Source organism: Procambarus clarkii, chromosome 89, assembly GCF_040958095.1.
Source record: "Procambarus clarkii isolate CNS0578487 chromosome 89, FALCON_Pclarkii_2.0, whole genome shotgun sequence".
Taxonomy (NCBI): domain Eukaryota; kingdom Metazoa; phylum Arthropoda; class Malacostraca; order Decapoda; family Cambaridae; genus Procambarus; species Procambarus clarkii.
This window is the reverse complement of record NC_091238.1, coordinates 6,969,696-6,992,255: the sequence shown is the minus strand read 5'-3', so window position 1 is coordinate 6,992,255 and position 22,560 is coordinate 6,969,696. Positions and strand designations below refer to the sequence as shown.

At 35.9% G+C, this 22,560-nt stretch overlaps 2 protein-coding genes across 3 annotated transcripts in view; one reads left to right on the top strand and one right to left on the bottom strand.

The window, feature by feature from the left end:
* Positions 1–218: 218 nt before the first annotated feature.
* LOC123773450 (crooked neck-like protein 1) overlaps positions 219–22,560 on the bottom strand; it is a 34,038-nt gene continuing 11,696 nt past the window's right edge. For both annotated transcript variants that reach the window (XM_045767238.2, XM_069317871.1), the window contains exons 2-9: positions 15,862–15,974; positions 14,900–15,150; positions 13,184–13,271; positions 12,357–12,476; positions 4,968–5,549; positions 4,514–4,726; positions 3,738–4,007; positions 219–3,298 (exon numbers count right to left, since the gene is read on the bottom strand). In XM_045767238.2, coding sequence (XP_045623194.2) covers positions 2,186–3,298; positions 3,738–4,007; positions 4,514–4,726; positions 4,968–5,549; positions 12,357–12,476; positions 13,184–13,271; positions 14,900–15,150; positions 15,862–15,900 — 2,676 coding nt within the window. In that variant the 5' untranslated portion in view covers positions 15,901–15,974 and the 3' untranslated portion in view covers positions 219–2,185. The remainder of the gene's footprint in view (positions 3,299–3,737; positions 4,008–4,513; positions 4,727–4,967; positions 5,550–12,356; positions 12,477–13,183; positions 13,272–14,899; positions 15,151–15,861; positions 15,975–22,560) is intronic.
* Positions 16,832–22,315, top strand: LOC123773451 (transmembrane protein 69). Its single transcript, XM_045767239.2, has 4 exons — positions 16,832–16,948; positions 18,066–18,185; positions 20,242–20,336; positions 20,784–22,315. Exons 2-4 carry the CDS (start codon positions 18,077–18,079, stop codon positions 21,258–21,260), a joined length of 681 nt encoding a protein of 226 aa, XP_045623195.2. The 5' UTR covers positions 16,832–16,948; positions 18,066–18,076; the 3' UTR covers positions 21,261–22,315.

Sequence of the window (22,560 nt, the reverse complement as noted above, 5' to 3'; positions counted from 1 at the left end):
ATAATAATACAATATTATTTTTAAAATACAATAAGGATCGGTTAGTGTTACTTGGTAGGTACAGTACGTGCGTGTTTTATAAAGCCAATAATTATGCACAGCATTTCGGGCATAACTTCGGAAACGTTTAAAAGATTTATATTGGATACGTATATTAATCCAGTTCGATGATGAACAAATCACCAACATTAAAACCATTTGGATATTTACACACAGTAAACTGTATAGGTTTTTATATGAACAAAAATATGCTTTCACCAAAATTTCTCATTGAACATAATCATTCATATTTTAAGTAACTATTAAAATACAAAAAACATACTATGTATTTACACTACAGGTACTTACAATATTTACACAAAGCAGAAGGGCACCATTCTGTGTCATTTCATGGATTAATTGTCAAGTGTTGTGGTATGATTGCAATTACCAATTTATCTACAATTTTATTGTGGAGTAATCCAAAATACACAGTGATGTTGGTGAAGAAGCAAGAAAGGGTAGATTAGTTCTTTGCACATTTTAAAACAGTACATAATGGCTTCAATTGTAATTTTGTCTCCAGTTAAATTGTAAATTCTCAGACTTGAATGTGCTTATCTGTCAAGGTCAGGTATAGTGCATTCAACTACCATGAATATTAATACTGTAGTTGGTTAGATGACCTTAACCCTTGCTTGGAGTGGTGATGTGCGATTCTGAGAGCATTTCAGAATGCTCTCTGAGAGCAATAAGCATCAAATTACTGAGTAAATTTGAATTCCTTCAATGAGTTATCACATTCAATTTTATCAGAACAATTATATAATCCCTAAATAGTTGTTCATTTCATCTCATTACTACATACTTGCATTACCTTACACAGCTTTCCACTTTCCTGAAGTAGGTTTCCTGGTTCTGATGATAGACTTGCACATCAGAATTCCTATGGGCCTCCACCAGCTTCCTCTGGCCAGGCATAGTTCACCATGTATATACTGAATAATCAGGGGTGACATGACAACCCTGACATACACCTGCCAAATCCATACATGCTCTTCACTCCCCCCAAAGTCCTTTTTTTATAAACGTTTCTGCTTTTTTTTCAGTCAATAGCCTTGTATATATAACTTACAATCATTCCCATATACCTTCTCTATAAATTGTATCAATACTAATATTTGATTATACAAATTTTCCACAGTCAAACCCAACTTGTTCATCAGTAATCAGTCTCTCAATAATTTCCTGGACTTAATTAATCTTGTGATCACTTTGCTTGGTAACTTAGTAACTTAACTGCATCACTTAGTACTAACAAATACCTCTTGTAATTCTTACAATAATCCTTATTCTTTCTTCCCAATCCACTGGCATATCACTATCGTTCCATGCTTTCCGACAATTTTTCCAGGCCTACTCCATTCCTCTTAATCTACAACATTTAATATTTTCTGCACATACAGTACAAATACCTCATTATCAAAGCCAGCACTTTCTGGTGCTACAAATTACTACTTTTTTCTCTTCAATAACAAGCATATGAATATAGAGCAATGGTCCCACCTACACAATGCTCTGAATAATAACCTGAAAATGATGGGTAGATAAGGTATGAAAGAAAATGTTGTAAGCCTGTGAACAATGTACATGACTGAACACAACCGAATTAAAGCAATTTGTTAACAAGACATGAATTAAAGGTGGAGCTACATCTGTTAAATTTTTGTTAAAACATTGTTGAAGGTATATGCTAGCTTTCCTAGCTAGCTGTAGGTATATCCATAGATACTTAGTATCTATGGACACTAAGAATAAAAGGTATTACAGGAAATGAGGCACCACTGATATCTTTTAACTATCTTTTCCCATCACTGCCAAGAAAATACAGCTTTTGCTTGGTAAAAATTAAGCAAAAGGGCAACCCATTAGCATCCTATGACTTAATTTTTATGTAAACAAAAGATATACAAGATCACAAAATTTAAAGCAAATAAATAGACTGACAAGAATTAAGCAATATTATATCCTATTATCCTATGATAACACTCAGTGTTACCTCCTTCCACAATTAAAAGTATTTTCTTGGAATATGAACCGAGTCAACGCTTTCATCATTAGTTTAATGCCTGCCTCATGCACTCCAGGAGCACATCATGCCTTTATACAGTTCCTTCTGCTTCCCCATTTAATGCTTGTTTTCTTCCTAATTACTATCACTGGAAGACCTGCCCCTCTTTGATCTTTTCTTTGCCAACTTTTTCTCATCTTCATCAGAAGAGCTGGAAGAACTTGAGGATTTTCTTTTACTATCCCTTTTTGTTTTTGTTGGTCGTTCTCCATCGGAAGAGCTGGATGAACTTGATGATTTTCTTTTACTATCCCTTTTTGTTTTTGTTGGTCGGTCTCCATCGGAAGAGCTGGAAGAACTTGTCGAGGATTTTCTTTTACTATCCCGTTTTGTTTTTGTTGGTCGCTCTCCGTCAGAAGAGCTGCTTGAACTTGTTGAAGATTTTCTTTTACTATCCCTTTTTGTTTTTGCTGGCCGCTCTCCATCACTTAAGCTGGAAGTACTGGTACTTCTTTTCTTCTCTCTCTTTTTTGATCCCTCATTTTCTTCATCACTAGTGTTAGAACTATCTGTTTTGCTTTTCTCAAGTTTATTTTTTATTTTTTTATCACAACTACTTTTCTCTTCAAGTTTTCTCTTTCTTCCGTTTCTGTTTGCTGTCTCTTCTTGATCACTTTCACTTGATGACTCACTACTAGATGAACCCACGTCTACTTCACTGTCATCACGATCCAAATCAGGATTAAACTCCGGTGTTTCTTCATACCCTGGCTTGTCTGCCTTAGAACTGACTTCTTCAGAATCTTGCTTTTGCTCCTGTTGCTTCTTGACCCATTCTTTAGCCTTTGCCAACAAGAGCAGTGATGGTTTGGCTGCTTCATCATCTGGGAATATGTAATCAATATATTCTTCCCAGCGGGTCTGTGACCCATCATCTGTGGTGACCTGTCGACGACGGGTGACCTTCCTGGGCATCAGGTTCTTAACTTTCTCTTCACTTTCTTTATCTCCAAATTCATCTTCAAAGTCTTTCCAAGCTTCAAGGAGCATCAGCCGCTGTTCCTTTTCTTGACACGAGCGAAGAGCACGATTTGCTCTTTGGAACACTGCCCGGGCATGAACAACATTATCCTCAGTAGGCATCGAGTGTTCACACTTGGCATAACTAATCCAAACCTTCACATGATGTGTACGCTCCAAAAGTCGTTCATAAAGATTTCTTACATGGTCCCATTCTTCCTGTTCTACCTGTGAAAAAAAAAAACAATTACTGTATATAAATCTTTATATAATCTTTTATTACATGCATGATTATACATTCTTGTTCTTTTAACAAGTTATAATTTGTATTCTCTCCAATCAGTAGCAATGCTTGATTAAACTTGAACCTCTAGTTAGGGAAAATGCAAGTAAAATCTATTGACAACTGTAAGATACAAACAGAGCTTCTTGATAAAGAATCACTATAGAATCTAATTAGTGGCTACCACAGTGGGATAAGTCGGTAGTTACCAGAAGGCACTAAGCCAGTATGGTTATATTGCATTGGACATTTCTCAAAAAAGCACATTCAAACTCTTATACTGTACTAGCTACAAATATCTATACAAGTTAAGAAAATAAATGATCTGTATGATTACTATACCTCCAAATTCCCTATGAAATACATGAACAGAGAGAAACTCACCTCAAAATCTATGTATGACTTCCACATGTATTCCGGCATATCAAGGCGTGGTTGTGCAATTGATAGTTCATAAATGCCCCTTGCTCGTTCATCATCATTCAACATTGCCTCCAAAGTTGCAAACTGAATCCACATTTTGCAATTTTCTGGATCAAATTCAGCCCACTTTTCATAAAGTTTACGGCAACGGTCAAATTCTCGTAATTTGATTTCAAGATCAATATATCCACGAAAAATCTTGTGCTTTGGACACATTCCTATAGCTTGACCCTGTAAAAAATAAGTGAGCTATTACACAATAAAAAAAATAAAATACAGTGCAATCATTTGAAAAGAAAAAATCTGCAAAATGGGTCAAGAATGTTTTAGTATTTTGAAAACAAAATTTCAGATTAAGGAAATTTATACTTTTATGCACTTGAGTATTCTAACATGCTGATTAATATAATCTCTAAGTCTATAAAATATAAAATGCAACATAAACTGCACCTGCATGACCTTAACACAAGGGAAACTTATCTTAAATAAAAATCACTGAATAAATACACATTAGTTACAGGGCTTGAGCCAGGTCTGTATAGGAACTCTAATAACAAAAACTGTGTGTACATATGTACACAGACATACATATGAACATTTTATGAGATGGTTACACCATTATACTTAATTACAATAATTCACTGGAACTGTTAAACAACAAGAAAATTTACTACAATATATACTGTACAACCATTCATTCAGTGATTATCCATTCATTTCAATAATGACCAGCTTACCAATGCTTTTCTTGCTGCTGATAGGTCCTTCTGGCGAATCTCAAATTTAGCATAGAGTAGCCAAATCTCAGCAAAGGTAAACACCTTGTGTGGAATTAGACGAAGGCACATTTGGTACACCTGCCGTGCCCTCTCCATATCCTTGGTAGTGAGCTCTTCAAACACTGCATAATAAATCCAAAGGTAGATGTAGCGGCGCCAGTGTCTCTTCTCCTGTTGGGTGTCATCACAATCAAATTACAGATATACAAGCAAATAGTTTTGCAAATGATCAATACTGACACATGGAACACTTATACTGTATCAGTACTGTACTGATATATAAATAACACACACTAATTATCAAAAGAAGGCACCAAGCTGGAACATACTAAATTTCACAATATCCATCAATACATAACAAACATTCTGGTGCAAGACTCGGGAATAGTGTGCTGATAATACATACACTAACCTTTAAGGGCGGAACACAAGCTATTGCTCTCTCATATGTCTCTCTAATGAGATCCACATTGCCGTCTGCCTCCAACATCCGTGCATAGTCAAACCATGTGTCATAATCATGAGGATTGGCTGTCACTGCTTCTTCATACTGAAATTTCCTCTTGCTGGTAATGACATCATCAATCGATGATTTATCTCCATATTTCTTTTCATGTCGTGTATACTCATTGTAGAGAGTCAAACACTTCTCTTTTGGCATATGATCCAGTGCGTACCTATAAATAACTCGGGCTCGATCATGTTCCTTCTGACCTTCCTCAAATTTAGCAAAGGCAATAAATAAACTCTCCTCTAGGTGATCATCGCCATAGAATTCAATGGCACGTTCATACACTCGCCGAGCACTCTGAATGTAGCTATGATTCTCTTCAAAATGAGCATATTTAATCCAATATTTTGGTTCGGGATGAACATAAACAAAGCGTTCGTAGATTGCTCTTGCACGATCTAGTTCTTTATAACGTAGCTCAAATTTAATGTAAGTGAGCCAGGCCTGCTCATCTGGCTCCCACTCCATCCATCGCTCAAATACCTGTAAAAAAAAAATATCCCTTTATTATGGTATTATCTTTATCATCATTACCAAGTTTCAATTATTATGGAGTTGAGTGGTATTAGCACGGAAAAAACCATGAAAGCAAGGTAGGGGAAAGGAAAATGTGTACTAAAAAATCACTCATTCTTTCACTATCTTCCACACTAAATAGCATCACATAATACTCAAAGAATTAGTACCATTATGTTTCAGCTGAGCATCCACAGCAGTATTCCACCACTTCATATGACAAAAATAAAGTGTACTTACCATGATCTGCTTAAAAGTATATTAAACATGTACAAAGAAATCAAATTAACAATGTATCAATGAGAAAATCAGGAGCTATAAGATGGATTTGAACCTGCATGTTGGATACTCCAAAGCACACACCTTAGACATGCACAAATGCACAAACCACATGTCGTTTGTGCATTTGAAGAGAAGTATTGAAAGAACTACTCCTATACTACAGCGTGAGTGCATGCAGACAATGAGTGAAACCCTGACTTGCTTCAGTGGAAGACTCGGGACCCATAGAGGACTCGGTTGAGCACCAAGTTTCGTTGCTTTTGAGCATGTCGTTGTTAAGTGGTCTAAGGAATGCACTTGGGAGTACTTAGTGTGCAGGTTCAAATCCTCCACATAGCTCCTACCGATTTCCCCAATAATAAACATACAAACAATAATAAACATTTAGCAAAGAGTGAAAACTGTTGCGGTTGGTGAGAAGAAATGATGCTAGAGCTAACTGGATTGAGTGACAAGCACACAAGAGGAAAAGGATGCTATGGAGCTGCATTGCAGACATCAATGCTGTAACTAAACATCTGAGTAACATACTTAATGATAAAATAAAAGTAACCCAAAGGATGAAGTTTGAAAAACAGGAAGATATGGCGATTGCCTTTACAGCATTGTAATATGTATATTCAAGTTTCTTTATAACCTTGATTTATTTATTTATTTATTTATGCATATACAAGAATGTACATAAGGAATGTGAGGATACAATTATGGTAATTACAGTCTTGTAAAGCCACTAGCACGCGCAGCGTTTCGGGCAGGTCCTTAATCTAAGAAAATTTTAAGGAGGTAAATACTTGCAAAATTTATAGACAAAAAAAATGATAACAGATTACATGGAATGAAAAAAAAAAAGATGAGAGAAAATTATAGGTACAGTATATTAAAGCACATAGGTAGCTATGATTGATTGCAATGACAGCTTAAAATGGTAGTTGACAACAAATTGGTAGGCACAATACAGCAGAAACAATATAAGATTGATTGCAATGACAGCTTGAATGGTAGTTGACAAAAATTGGTAGTCACAATACAGCATATGGCTAGCACATAAAAGAAGACAGCAATGAACACAATGATAAGGTTGTTTGATATTACATAAAAATTAGGAGATTGGGTACCAATAGGTACAGAGCAAATTTAAAGCTCAGTGTAGGAAACTAAATAGATGAAGTTAGGTACTTTTTGGTTTTGCTTTTAAATAAGGCAAAAGTTTTACAGTTTTTCAATTCACTAGGGAGTGAGTTCCATAGACTAGGTCCCTTAATTTGCATAGAGTGTTTACACAGATTAAGTTTGACCCTGGGGATATCAAAGAGATATTTATTTCTGGTGTGGTGATAATGGGTCCTATTACATCTGTCCAGGGAGAGTTTCAGAGCATGGTTTGCATTTAAGAACAGGGTTTTGTAAATGTAGTTGACACAAGAGAATGTGTGGAGGGAGTTAATATTTAGCAAGTTTAGAGATTTAAACAAGGGAGCTGAGTGTTGTCTGAAAGCAGAGTTAGTTATTATTCTGATAGCAGATTTTTGCTGTGTGATGATGGGCTTAAGGTGGTTTGCAGTGGTAGACCCCCATGCACAGATACCATAATTAAGATAGGGGTAGATTAGTGCATAATATAGTGAGAGGAGAGCAGAGTTAGGAACATAATATCTGATTTTGGAGAGTATACCAACTGTCTTAGAGACTTTCTTAGTTATGTGTTGAATGTGGGTACTGAAGTTGAGTCTCTTGTCTAGGAATAGGCCAAGAAACTTGCCATCATTTTTATTACTGATGTTAATGTTGTCTATCTGTAGCTGAATTGCATTTGATGATTTGCTTCCAAATAAGATGTAGTAAGTCTTTTCGATGTTTAATGTTAGTTTGTTCGTTGACATCCATAAGTGGACTTTTTTTAATTCATTATTCACAACATTATTTAGTGTATGTGGGTTGAGGTTTGAGTAGATAAGGGTAGTATCGTCAGCAAACAATATAGGTTTGAGAATATTAGAGACATTAGGCAGATCGTTTATATATATAAGAAATAGAAGAGGTCCTAAGATGCTGCCCTGTGGCACTCCAACGGTAATTGGTAGAGTGGAAGAAGTTGTATCATTGATGGTTACATATTGGTGTCTGTCACTAAGATAGGATCGGATGTAGTCAAGGGCAAGGCCTCGGATTCCATAATGCTGGAGTTTAAGTAAGAGGTAGTTGTGATTAACAGTATCAAAGGCTTTTCTTAGGTCAATGAAGAGTCCAATCGGAAACTCATTTTTGTCAAGGGCTGAGTAGATAATGTCAAGGAGACTAATGATTGCATCATTGGTACTCTTTTGGGACCGGAAGCCAAACTGGCAGGGGCTGAGTATGTCGAATTTTACGAGGTAGGAATAGAGCTGTTTGTAAATAATTTTTTCAAATATTTTTGATAGAATGGGTAGATTTGATATTGGTCTATAATTGTTTATGTCCGCCGGATTGCCTCCTTTATGGACTGGCGTTACTCTTGCTTTTTTGAGGATATCAGGGAAGGTGTGACACTCTATAGATTTGTTGAACAGTAGTGCTATGGGTGGGGCAAGGGCATGGGAGGCTCTCTTGTACACAATGGACGGAATTTCACTGGTGTTCCCTGCCTTGGTTTTTAGAGAGTGTATGATGGACACAACATCTGCCGGGCTGATTGGTGAAAGGAGAAGATAGTTTGGATAGCTGCCTGAGAGATATGTGTTAATATGTGTCTGAGTCTGTGGGATTTTACTGGCAAGATTAGCACCAACCGATGAAAAGAAACTATTAAATTCATTTGCCATTTCTAAATCAGTTGACGGTATATCCCCATCCTTGTAGAGTTTTATTTGGTTATGTGAGTGTTGTTTAGTTCCTAGGATACTAGAGATAGTTTTCCAAGTGTTTTTCATGTTGCCTTTTGCTTCATTGAATCTATTCACATAATATGCAAGTTTTGCCTTTCTTATGATACTGGTAAGCATTGATGAGTACCTTTTAGCTACTTCCTTTGAAACTAGGCCAATCCTAACTTTCTTTTCATATTCATGTTTCTTGTTGATTGAGTTGAGAATGCCATTTGTGAGCCATGGATTGTTTAATCTTTTGTCAGTTACTTGCTTTGTAAGAAGGGGACAATGAAGGTTGTAGAGGCTTAGAGTTTTGGAGAGGAAGAGGTTAGCTAATGAATTTATATCATGGGTATTATTGAATTCAGAATCCCAGTTAATATTGTGAAGTGCCTCTGTAAGATTGACTAAAGCTGATTCACTGTGTAGCCTAAATGAAAATTTCTTGCTTTTTGGTGGTGTTATGTCCATGTTCGCTATGAGAAAGGTAGGATAGTGGTCAGTTGTTCTGTCGTAGATTATACCAGATACAAGGGGAGCTGTTATGTTTGTCCATATGTGGTCCAAGGTAGTGGCTGATGTTTGAGTGACTCGGGTAGGTTTGGTGATAGTGGGGATTAGCATACAGGAGTTCATGCTGTTAAGGAAATAGTCAACTTGAGAGCAGTTTTGTTGACCCAGGTCAATATTAAAGTCTCCTCCCAGAATGATGTGGTTTTTGTTGAGATTGTTGTTTATAATAAGATTCCTTAGGTTGTCTGAGAAAGAAGCTATGTTAGTATTAGGAAATCTATAGATGGCTCCAATAGTCAAAGAGGATTTAAGGGATTTAATTGTAAACTGAGCAAAAGTATATTCACAGTAGTCATCTCTGTCACTAATAACACTGTTGCAGATAAATGTATCTCGGTAATATATAGCTGTGCCACCACCTTTTTTATTAGGCCTACAGTTATGAATGGCTTTATAACCAGCTAAGTTGTAGAGTTGGGTATAGTCTTTATTTAGCCAAGTTTCTGTTAAAATAATGAACGATAGGTTAGTACCTAGTGCTGTGAGTAGTGCATTTAAATCGTCAAAATGTTTACCAAGTGATCTAACATTTTGATTATAAACTGATAGATAGGTGCTATTTTGGAGTTTGTTTTTAGCCTGGTGTGCTGTGAAATACTTACAATAATGATGATCAATGTGCTGGTTGGTATAGATATGAGACAGAAGATTTTGATCAGGATCAATATCAGTGTGCATAGAGATGCAGAGGGATCACGATACAAGATACACGATAAAGCAAAACACAAGAATAAGAGCAGATACAATAAAATAGTAACAATTTAGAAGTAAAATAAAGATCCAATAGATAGCCAGGGAGGACACAGAAGTTACATAAAATAAAACACAAAAAATCAGTAGAGACTGACAATATAAATGTAAAATAAAAAATAATAAGAAAAATAATAATCATAAAAAAATGATCTTGAAGATAATTAGCTTAGTAATGGTTAATTAACAGGGTAATAAAAAGCCCTAGGTTTAGTGACAAGGGGATTAACTAAGAACAAATAATTAAGAGTATAAAACAGGCAAAGATGTCAAACAAAAAATAAAGTAAAAATTAAAATAAAAATAAAAATAAACACCTTTGGAAAGGAAAGGCAGAGCTTAAGTACACTTTGGTTGTATGTGAGACTACAAATTATGTTCTGGTTATTCAGCTGATATCCCACAGTCATCCAGGAAAGAAGTGAGGTGTGCTTCAGTGGTTATGACATAAGTTTTTCCAGAGTCAGTCTTCCTAGCTATTATTTTACCATCGCGCACAAAACAATGTTTAATAGCAGTGGATCTATTGCGAATTCCACGTAGTTTAAATAAGAGATTTTGTCTGAATCTGGTAAGACATTCGTTCACATAAACCTTGGATTTCCTAGCGACTGCAGCAGTGATAAGGTCTGACTTGCGGGAGCAGCTATCCAACTTCACGCGTATCCTTCTGTTGTTTGCACCAGATGATTTGGTACCCACTCTATAAGCTGACTTAATGTCTCTTGCTTCGATTGAATAATTCAACTTAGTACGCAATTCCTGGATCACGATGGCAGTACAGTCTTCTCTGTCAGTTTCATGGGGAAAATCCTGTGATTTTCTTGATCATATTATATGATGTTGTAGTACCACGAGAGAGATCAGAAATGTGGCTAAAGTGAAAAACAGTAGTAACAATTCAGCCTTGGTTCACCTTTTTACAGTGTCAGTCACCAGATGACCTTCACTTTGCCGGGGGGAAATATTCCCATCATTATCCCTCCTATTTTCCTAATATGAAATCCTAACCTAATGTATAGATGATAACTGAGAATATGTCTAAGGTCATAGTCAAATGCTAGGTGTCCTTTGTAATTGTCTGATTTGCCAGGTTATTGCTTCCCATATACAAACTGGTCAGGAAGTTTGACCAGAATTTGTCCATAAGAAATAATGGGAACTGAATTAATCCATTCCACACCCCCAAAAATACTAACTTCAAAATATATTTTATAAATAATGCATACTACAAATATTTTGTGCTACAGGATGTACAAGTTATATCTTACATTTATTGATGACTCTTGTTGGCATATAGAAGACGGTGAGGAGGGGGAGAGGGGGGGGGGAGAGATTTTTAGTGTTTCGAATGGGTGTCCTCTTCCATTATAACATCAAGCAGTGATGACTTCTCTGGGGTACTCTCTCTCTCTCTCTCTCCTACGTTTTGCGAGCATAACACTAGGACCTGGTCATGGCTCACTGCTTGCTTGTCTTACTAAGAATCAGTCTATAGACACTTGTTTTTCCCTACATTTTAACACTTGTCTGTAGTGAGACATCACATTGTCATTAAAATGGTTAATGCAACAGCCTGTTAGAGCTTTATCTGGGTGACACTTTTCAGCAAAACTTTGCAGTTCTTCCCCTGCTGCACACATTTTCTTAATTAATGAGGAAGGGACATGCCTCCTCCTCCTCCTCCCCTGAAGAAATTTCCTCAGCTGTCTCTTGTTGCTGCTCCTTGGGAAGGGTTAGGAGTTCGACAGAGGTCAGTGCTTTGCTGTGTTCTTCCACCAACTCCTCCACATAAGCACCATCCAACCTAGCTAGTACAACACTCATACCATTTTCATGTTTACGAATGATCTCTTGTTTTTCCTCTATCATCCTCACCTTTGTTTTCTTAGGTTGAGACTTACCACTGACTTTCTTGGGACCCATGTTGTGATATATAATAATTACTTTTTATGTTCAAAAACCAAAAAAGCAGAAAAATAATGAAATCCTTTACAAAGAATTCAAGCACGATCGTCACTAAGCGGGAGGTACTGGTAAACTGAAGCACACCTCGCCTGTGCCACCAGGAACCCACGCGCTCGGTCGACCTATACGTGTATCAACAAACTCGTCGCCAAGTGAGGTAAAGGTCATCAACCGAGTCAAATTTTACGAAGAAATTGAGATCGTAACCAGAAAAATTTGTAAAGAGTGACAGTCGTTAATCGAGGTTCCACTGTAATATAAACATACAACCTAAATAATTGATCTTAAATAATTAATAAAATTCCAAATTCAATCATTTAATGTTATAGAGTATTTGGGAATGACTTGCTCTCACCTGTCTGCAGCCAGCAATGTTCTTCAGCATTTCCTCCATGTAAGTAAACTTGTACCAAAATTGGTTGGCTCTCGGTAGGATGGTGACCGCTCTGTCCCACACATTGCGAGAATGATTCACCTGAAAATGCAATTAACGTTTCTTGTCTGTATAAATATTAATGCTATATTTCAAAATATATAAATACTTCATATTATCAATATTGAATACAATACACCACATGAAAATAAATATATGAAAGTAAAGCCAATGGCTCGAGTTCAACAAGGTATATAAAAAAAAATAAGCCCCCAATTTGTTGTTTTCACATTTCTCAATAACAGATCAGGAAACTTTTTGCTTTCAGGTTAATAATTACTTTAGAACATATTGCATCCAAAGTTAAGTACTGTACTTTTTTATTTATTTTTTATTTTTTTATTTATATACTGTACTGTATATACAAGAGTTCTTACATTCTTGTACAGACACTAGTACGTATAGCATTTCGGGCAAATTTTACTTGAAAAGGTACTCAAATAAATTTGCCTCAAATCAAAATAATTATTCAAGCCACTAATTCTGCTTGTTCACATTCAGAACAATTTTTTTACATTTACTACAAAGAGAAAATTATCGTAATAATTCTTCAGACCATCATCTTAAGGAACAAGAATGTGGTAGATAGGTTACTCAGTGAAGAAGACAGACAGTTATCTCCATTCTTTATTCTATACTTGAGTGAAATAGAATTTTACTTACACAAAAATCCAAGCATATACAAGTACACCTGGGCTACCTATATGTCAATAAATTCACTTACAAAATATTAACGTCAAAGAACTCACCTGCCGGCTACGCATCTCCATCTCAGCATACTTCAGCCATAATGTAATATTTCTGTGTTCAACATCCAAAGCTCTCTCATACACAGACCTGGTTGGAAAATAAGATCAAGAAAATCTATTTAAATCATGTAAATAATACAGTACTTAAAAATATTGCTCAGGTGTTTCTTTAATCTTCTAAACACTGGAAGGTGTTGAGGAACAAAGTTTCAAAGTGTAGTAACAGAATTATATGTAAATACACTGTACTGTATTTAATACATTACAACCTGTACAATCAACAACCAAATCATGCTCAAGTAATGATTAATCAACACTGGATCAACATTTTCAATATTTATTCGAAGTTACATCAACATCATTTGACCAGATTTGCCTATGGGGATCTTGTATAGTAGCCCCCAAGCAATCTAGAAAGTAGCATAATTACCTACAGTGAGTAACCTCCAATTACAGTATTAAAACCATACTGTACTTCCATTACATCAAACCCCTCATAATGATACAGTACATATACACCTTAGCTGAAGTGTTAACAAGAATGCACAATGTAAACCCTGATATGGAAAAAGACAGCAGGGTAGTTTAAGCATCCTCTGGACCCAGAAGGTAATGTGTGTGATCTTTGATATTTTCCATGTGTGATGTCTAAACAATTGTCAGTGTTAGAGTAGGGACTTATAGTTTGGTGAATATCATATATTGTTCTCAATAAACCCTGTGTTAAACTTTACATCTGAGTCACTTAAATGGAACCTTTCAAACTCCTCTGTGTAATTGGCCGGTTGTTTTGTTAACAACCGGCCCATAATTAATGAGTTAAAAAAGGACTCTTAAAGTCAAGGCATGTTTCTTGCCTCATTGCTTGATATAACTAAGTGACAGGCAAGATGGTGGCAGTGGTTAATTAATAAGTCTCTGTATACCATTTCCTTGGGAAGGTACCATTGGTCCTGGATGTAACCATCAGTGGTGCATTATATTTCGGTTCATATTACATTGAATATGTAATCTAAATTACCAGTGTTATAACTAGTATCATCAAGGTTTTACCTCAAAGTGTTACAAAGTGCAACCAGTAGGAAGTGTTATTCAGGATTAATCAGTATCTTCAAAGGTTAATAAAATACTAGTGTTCCAATATACCAGAGATACAAGGGAACCAAACAGGGAAGCTATATATTTTGGCTGTGGCTGTACTCTCATAACAGCACCACCTCTGCATCACCATGACAATGATAGTACCTCGTCATCTTTACCTCTGCATCTCCATCACAATGAACAGTACCTTCCTATCTTCACCTCTGCATCATCATCACAATGATCACTACTGTATTTTCATATTTTGCAGTTATCTTAATTACACATCTTGTTCTTTAAACAGGTTTAATTACTCTCACTTGTATAAAATTTAATAAGGTTTAATTAAACGTTTAATTACTTTCACTTGTACATTGCTGACTGAAGTATGTCTTGTTCTTTAAACAGATAAGTATTTTTAAGAGCATGAAGAATCATATTTCATTTACATCATTGCCATACCAACATATTATATTTTTACCAATTGTCTCAAGAAGTTGTTGAAATTCTTTAACACTGAAAAGACTGACAAAACAATTTATTTGGAGCCATAAATACTGGATAGATAATGATACATCATAAGTAACTTCTGATACATCACAAGTAATTTCTATCAAAATACATAAAACACTCTACCTGGCTCTTCGAATTTCTTGCTGCTCTTCCTCCCACTTTGCATATTTAATCCAATTGGAAATGCTTCCCCGATTTTTACGAATGTTATCTTCAAAGGCTCGTCTTTTCTTCAAGCGATATTCTTGAAGTTCTTCTGGATCTGATATCTTCTGCCGTGGAGGAGGGGGCACAATTTCAAGTTCTCGCTCCTTAGCTTCTCTCAATAGTTGTTCTGCTGTTATCTGCAGCTCAGCAGGAGATTTGTCCTTTACCTGTTGGATTAAAATATATAAACAAAATTAATAGCAAATTCTCCTTTATCTTTTAATTTAATAAACATTTAATATATGCAAATTTAAACTCAATGATGATACTAAATAGACTTTACTCTAAATGTATACTGTATAGTGTATTGCACATATTAACACAACCACCATGAACCAAGTCACTGCAAATGACTTTAGTGGATAGTTACTCGACTACAAGATTTCTCACTGTTTCTTGAAGCTTAGACAATGTTCAAGGGGATGTTCAGGTCATTTCATACCAAAGATACTCAGCCAACGAATTGTAAAACCTAACCTAACCAAGCCTAAAGCATAAATTACTAAAAAAAAATATAATTTTCATAAGAGTTAAGCACTGAATCATGGAAATATTATATTATAGTTATTTTTACCAATGTGTAATCTTTCATATGGCATATAATATATGCTAACAAGCTTGAATGGTCCCCAAACCAATATGCAACTAAAAATATATAATATATAATATATATATATATATATATATATATATATATATATATATATATGTCCACAATATTTATCATGTAGTTTTAGGTTTAATATCGTCAGGTATGCTGTGCATATTAGATTTTTTGCTCCAAGAATCGAGACATTATGTTGAAGACATTGTGGCATAAACTCAAATTTAATCAAACTTTGATTGAATAATATTATTTTTAATCATACATTACATACCTTGGCCACTTTGGGCATTTTCTGTGGCTTGTTTGCCATGATTTCGTCTTTAGTAAACAGAGACTTGTGTATAATAAGTGCAGTTGTCGTCCCCAGCCCGTCACCAGCACCACCTGGTAAACATTGGAGGGAGACCGCGCTAAAATAAGTAATCAACGTTTTCTCTGTAAAGTTAAACTGATTATGACAAATATGCGTGGCATTGTAGCTTTATTATTTATTTGAAATATTTATTATGAAATTAGTGACTTTCTGGTACTATACAATGTTGTTTAGTTATGATATAACTATTCCACTTTACATTTTGCATCCTGTATACAGGGGCTCATATTATATGATACTTACCTGAATTTAACTTTAGGGCCACTATCTCTAGAGTGACCTCGACAAGGACAGGAAGCCGGTTGCGTGTCAAAGGTCCCTCCCCACTCCTTCATGTGTCCTAATGATTTTATAAAGCTAGATTTTAAAATTCAGCCGTTTTGACATTTGCGGCTTCAGCGGGTAGGCGGTTCCATGGGTTCATAACCCTGGGTGGAAAAGCATCTCTTGTTTTCAGTCCTACAGTGTACCTTGTTGAGCTTGAAACTCTTACAGTCAACTGTAGCAAACCACAGTACTGTATCTCTAATCTGCCAGCTACTTAAATTATTCCAATACTAATCCACATCCTAACCATCCTGTGAGTTGGGCATATTAGATGAACGTATAGCTAGTTTTTAATCTACACTGTGGAATCTTTCATATAGAATAGGGTAGCAGTACATTGCTGTGTATACCTAAGAATGTTAATTAAAAAAAAACAAAAAAATCCCAAGAAATTCTATTGGTTCTCAATAACTCGCAAATATTATACCTACTACATGTAAGCATTGTAATCAAATCTATATGTGTTATACAATAATTAGTATTAGTATTGCATTATTATTAATATACATTAGATTTTATTTCATTTTGGCTGACAGTATTAGAAATACAGTATTGCATATGAATCCGGATTACTAGCTTGTGGCTGCGGGCGGCTGTTGACCTTCACACGAACACAAGCACCACCAGATCGAACGAGATTAGAGACGAGTGTTGAAAGGCAAGATATAAATAAATTTACTCACTGTTGGTTACTGTCACCCACAGCCGTTTGCTGTAATACTATGCTAGAAGGCTAAGATGTATGTCTAGGTGGCGGCAAGGTGTTAAGAGGGTGTATATTAGCGTCTGGGACCGGGACACTGTCCTCGGGTCCCGGTCACCACCAGTACTCTATTTACACGTACTTACCTATCAGTACTTGCCTGTCAGTAACCACGGGGTAGTTAGGTCTAATTTCATGTCCCTGCCAACTAGTCTTGTTGTACCTGTTACGTTATAATCTAAGTATTCTGACCTTTGAATTCTTAGTCAAATCTGGCCTTAAAGTTGTGAATGGAGGTGGCTTCCACACCTTTCAGTGCCTTTTCCTTGTTGACCACCTAAACAGAGTACAAGAATTTCCTTGAATTTTCTCGATTCGTTTGTATTTCCAGCTTGCCCTTATGCCTCCTCTTCTTGTCCATCTTACCAATTCAATCTATCTCTGTCTCACTATTCACTCACTACTCACTATCTTGTATGTTGCAATCATGTCCTCTTTGTTTCTCTCTGCCATGGTTATGAGGCCTTAACCTATCCTCATAGCTTAGACCTTCTAGCTCTGGCACCAATCTTGTTGCAAATCTGTACTTTTTTCATTTTTGTTTTATGCTTCTCAAGGTATTGAATCCAGGCTGGTGTTGCATATTTCAATATTGGTATAAAAAGGCTGTGTAGATTTTTTTGTTTTTGAACATAAAAGTAATTATTATATATCATGCTATAAAAAAGGTAAGCCTAATAGCTCTTATCACCACTACATTTTATGAAGCGTGAATTTTGTTAAATGGAAAACCAAACTTCAGAATACAGTATCTGTATAACAGTTTTTTGCAGTAATCATGGAGGATATACTACAGTACTGTATTGATTAATTCTGAATATTTGTAAGATCAACTTTAAGTTATGCCAGAGCAGACTAATCAATCTGTATTACTTAAAACATTTTGTATATGAAACTAATTAGCATTCAAAATGATGAATATATTGTATTAAATCTCATAATGATAAAATTATAACTGTAAATATGGTATGTGTGGTGTTAATCTTATTTACAAATAAATGCACTTTTGCAGGGTACCATATAATGATGATGTCCTTGCGATGGCTTGGGAGATGTCGTCGTCCTGTCCACAATTTAGTGATGGGTTCTCTGGATTCTTCTTTAGTCCAGAGAAAGCTTATAGGTGTAAATGGTAAGCTGTAAATTTAAGCCTTTCACTAGGGGGTATGGTTGCTTATTATTGTCTTGTGCCAAAAAAAAATCAGGCATTGAATGTAATGAAACTTCCTTTACTTGGAGGAATTAGTAGCTGCCTGGTGCATTGGCTCTAGTATTATAGGCATGTTCTTAACACTGCCAGATCTTTGAGCTTAGCAGGCTTACCAACACCAGAAGCAGAATCTGGTGTGCTCGTAGAGGCAAAGGGAATGTGGGAGTTTAAGATCAACCTCATAACTTTACAAAATTTACCAGAAAGTACAGGTAACGAAAATCAAATGGCATTTGTTGATTAGAGAGAAAAAAAAAGATGAAAACATAGGACGTGGTAGTTTGTTCATTGTCAACAAATCTTGTGCTCGTATCCAAGTGTACCATCAGATAGTAGCTTGAGTCAGTCACAGGTTCAACCTACCTCCCTGCCTTCCTCAAATGCTTCCCTGAAAACACCCTGAATCACTACAGGAAATGACAGGCAGGTACGGGGAGCTACTGAGGTCACTCAGAAATGTCCGTTTCAGTTCTTGATTTCTGAGCTGGTCCTCAGTAGCTCTTTGGTGTATACCAATCCTGGAGTATGCAGCTCCAGCATGGAGTCCATATCTCATCAAGCATAGGACTGGAGAAGGTTCAGAGGTTTGCCACCAAACTAGTACTGTACCTGATCTGAGGGGTATAAGCTACGAGGAGAGGAGGAATTGATAGGGTAGATAAAGACAGTTTATTTAACACAAGGGGCACAAGCACTAGAAGACATGAGTAGAAATTGAGTACTCAAATCAGCCATAGACATTAGAAAAAAACTTTTAGTGCCAGAGTAATTAAGAAATGAAATGCATTTGGAAGTGATGTGGTGGAGGCAGACTCCATACACAGTTTCAAGTACAGTATAGATATGAGAGAACCCAATAGGCTCAGGAACCTGTACACCAGTTGATTGACAGTTGAGAGGTGGGACCATAGAGTTGAAGCTCAACCCCCCACAAGCACAATTAGGTGAGTACAGTACTCTCAATACCTCTTTGGATACAAAAATGCCATTGAGCCAAATGAAACATTAATAACAGAACAATGATGAATTGCTAGCCTTTGGGGTGATGAGGTTAGAAACCCAGGCCCTTACGGTAGAATGAACTCTGCGACTGGAAAGGCATCAAAGTGTCACAGTCACTGGGAGTTAAGGGAACAATCAAAAGGCAAAGAACAGCCAACACACTATTAGACTGCCAGAAGCCCTGAGCCCAAATATTAGCCATAAACATATTAGCAAAAAAAAAAAAAAAAGTACAGTATGTGCTGTAATAGCAGCATGCTTGTGCATGTTATGTATATACAGATACATATCTGGCTGGCTGAATCAAACTATCCAACAGATAAAATTATAAGCCTGGCCTTGGAACAATGCACCAAGAAAACAGGATTAACATAGCAAAAGCTTCAGTGGCTCCCATACAAGGCACTGAACATTTGAGCTGGACCAGTTGGTCGGCCAGCTACATATTTTGCCTATTGTCTTTGTAAGAGTTGAATGTAGACCAGATTCTGCTCATTTTATAGATAAATGTCTTCTCTTTTCATTTGTGACCTGTAGCAGAGGACAGTGTGAGGTGCTTGGGTATGTTTCATTACTCCTGATGTCTATATTCACCTAGTAGTAAACATGTACTGTATCTGGAGTTAGGCAATTGTTGTGGGTTGCATCTTGAGGAAGGGCTGTTGTTGAGCTAGAGGTACAGTACCTCAGTAAGGCTAACAAGCATCCTGTCTTAACAGTAGGGAAGAGATTTTTTTTATCTTTTTTTTTTTTTTTTACATGTAGCTTAATTGTGTGACCAGCAACTTTACCCGAATGTGAATTTTCAAAATTCAACCATGATTGCCTTTACCAGTAATACTGTTAAGCTTGTCAACATGCTGTGTAATAATGCATAACATTATGTTAGCTTGTATTACAGTAGTACATTTATGTTATGGGGATGAAAACATGGTATGAAAACTTGTTTGAGCCATAATATGTCCTGTGTTCACAGGTATTGCAGCTCAGCTTCTTCATACTTCTTTTTGCCACAAGTTCAAGGAGAATACACCAGCCAATGCCCTTGCCATAATGGACAATATTAAGCAGGTAAGGTTTTAAGGTGTTTTTTGCCCATTGAACTTTCCAGATAACACATATTGCATGTTAAAGGGGAGGCATTAGCATTGGAAGCAATGTTGATACAGTATAAGCATATAGACAGAGAATTGAGTGAAGAAAGATTAGGTAATTTACTTATTTAGAAGTTTAAATAAGGAAGTGTGTGTAAACTACTGTATATGAATAAGCAAAAAATGTCACTATATAATGTGAAATACCCTCTTCAAGAGAAGCATAATGCAGCTGAAAAGTTACAGTATTCATGTTTATCAGTAATTGTAAAAACTATTGTTGTAAACTAAAAAAAAATCAGTTGATATATTAAAAGTTTTTTAAGGTAGCTAAAGTTCTGTAGATTTTTTTGAATCCATTGAATAGTTGTGCATGCCATAGACGATACTAGATAATTATCTCAAAATTCAATTAAATTTTCAGATGCGGCATTCTCCAACTCCGGCACTGGCCTTCGGACTCTCTGGCCTTATACCAATTGCGGCTGCGCCTGTCTTCATGATTACTTCTGGAGCATTTGACCCGAGTATGGCTGATACACAACTCATTTATGGAGCAGTTGTTTTATCCTTCCTGGGAGGTGTGCGATGGGGATTAACACTGTCAGAGGGCAGCTCTCAACCTCCAGATTGGCACAACTTGGGATACAGTGTCACGCCTCCCCTTATTGCATGGCTCGGAATTTTAGCTCCTTACTCCATTGGGGTAATAACTGTTATTGCTGGAGTTGGATTTGCTGGGTATATGGACCTAGCCATGATGGGTTACCCAAATTGGTTTAAAGGATTAAGATTTTGTCTTACTTTAGGAGCTGTACTTTCTCTTTGGACATGTTTTGTTTGTAAGTTTATATTAGATGAGCTTAAGGAAGGAGAAGAAGTAAAGAGTGAACCACAGTAAAAATTATATATATACTGTATATACACTATATATATGTCGTACCTAGAAGCCAGAATGCACTTCTCGGCCTAATATGCAAGTCCCAATTTGCCTAACAGGCTGAGTAATTTTCTTTATTTTCGACAACATTTTTACAACTGGTTTATTTAAATTATAATTATTGTATTGTATTAAGAACATAAAATATTGACCTGTGTTAGTTTAGCTTAGGTTAAAATAGGTTCGGTCATATATCTACATTAGTTTTAACTCAAAATAAAAAAAAATTACCTCATATATCATGAAATTGATAGCTATATCGTTTCATAAGAAAAAAAAATCGAAAAATATATAAATTTGGGAAAACTTGGCTTATTAGACAAATTGGGCCTTGCATAGTAGGCCAAGTACTGCGTTCTGGCTACTAGGTACAACATATATATATATATAATATCACCAAGAGTTGGTTACATATTTTAAATTACTGTGAATTTTATTTGCTCTTATATCCTTGTAAATATGTTTTTGAAGTAGATTCTAATCTACAGTTGAAGTGTATTGATTAGGTTTCTACCTGTAGCTGTTATTTTTTCATGGACTAGTTTAAGCTGATTGCACCAATACTAACCCACCAATGATAAAGCATATTAATCTTAAAAGTACAGTAGTTGATTTAGCTGTTCTGAAGGAACTGTCTGCGTATGAAGACAGTTCCCAGAAACCCCCAAAACAACTAAAAGATTACAACCTGCAATGAACACATGTATTCACATTTATATGAAACAAATTTACCCAGCATCACTATAGAAAATATGTAAGTAGTTGATAAACTTTTGATGAATGTAGGCCCAAAAGAAATTGCTATATTCAGTACTGTATATGTAGTAGCTTTATAAAAACAATCTAAAGGAATATATTTAAATGGGGATGATTGGAGGCTTTTCTGTCTTGATTACTCCTTGGGAGGTGAGTATCTTTGAGAAACATGGTGTCAAGTGTAGTTATTCAATTTGTAAACTCAAAGACAAATATATACCAACATCTAGTCAATAAATGTCTTGCAATAAATTATAAAATTTCATTGACCTATGGCTTTCATTTGTCTCGGTCTATATTTAACACAGACTAGTGTAGGACCAACTCCTGAATATTCCCGTGGTTAACTAGCAGGGTTAATGATGCTGATAGTGCACTGCTAATAACAATCCATGAGCTTATTATTTGTTTTTGGTGATCACATGAGCAGTAATCTCCACAAATCACTTGACGTTCCTCTTGTTAATCATTTGCACTATGGGGGTTAACACAGCACATAGACTTG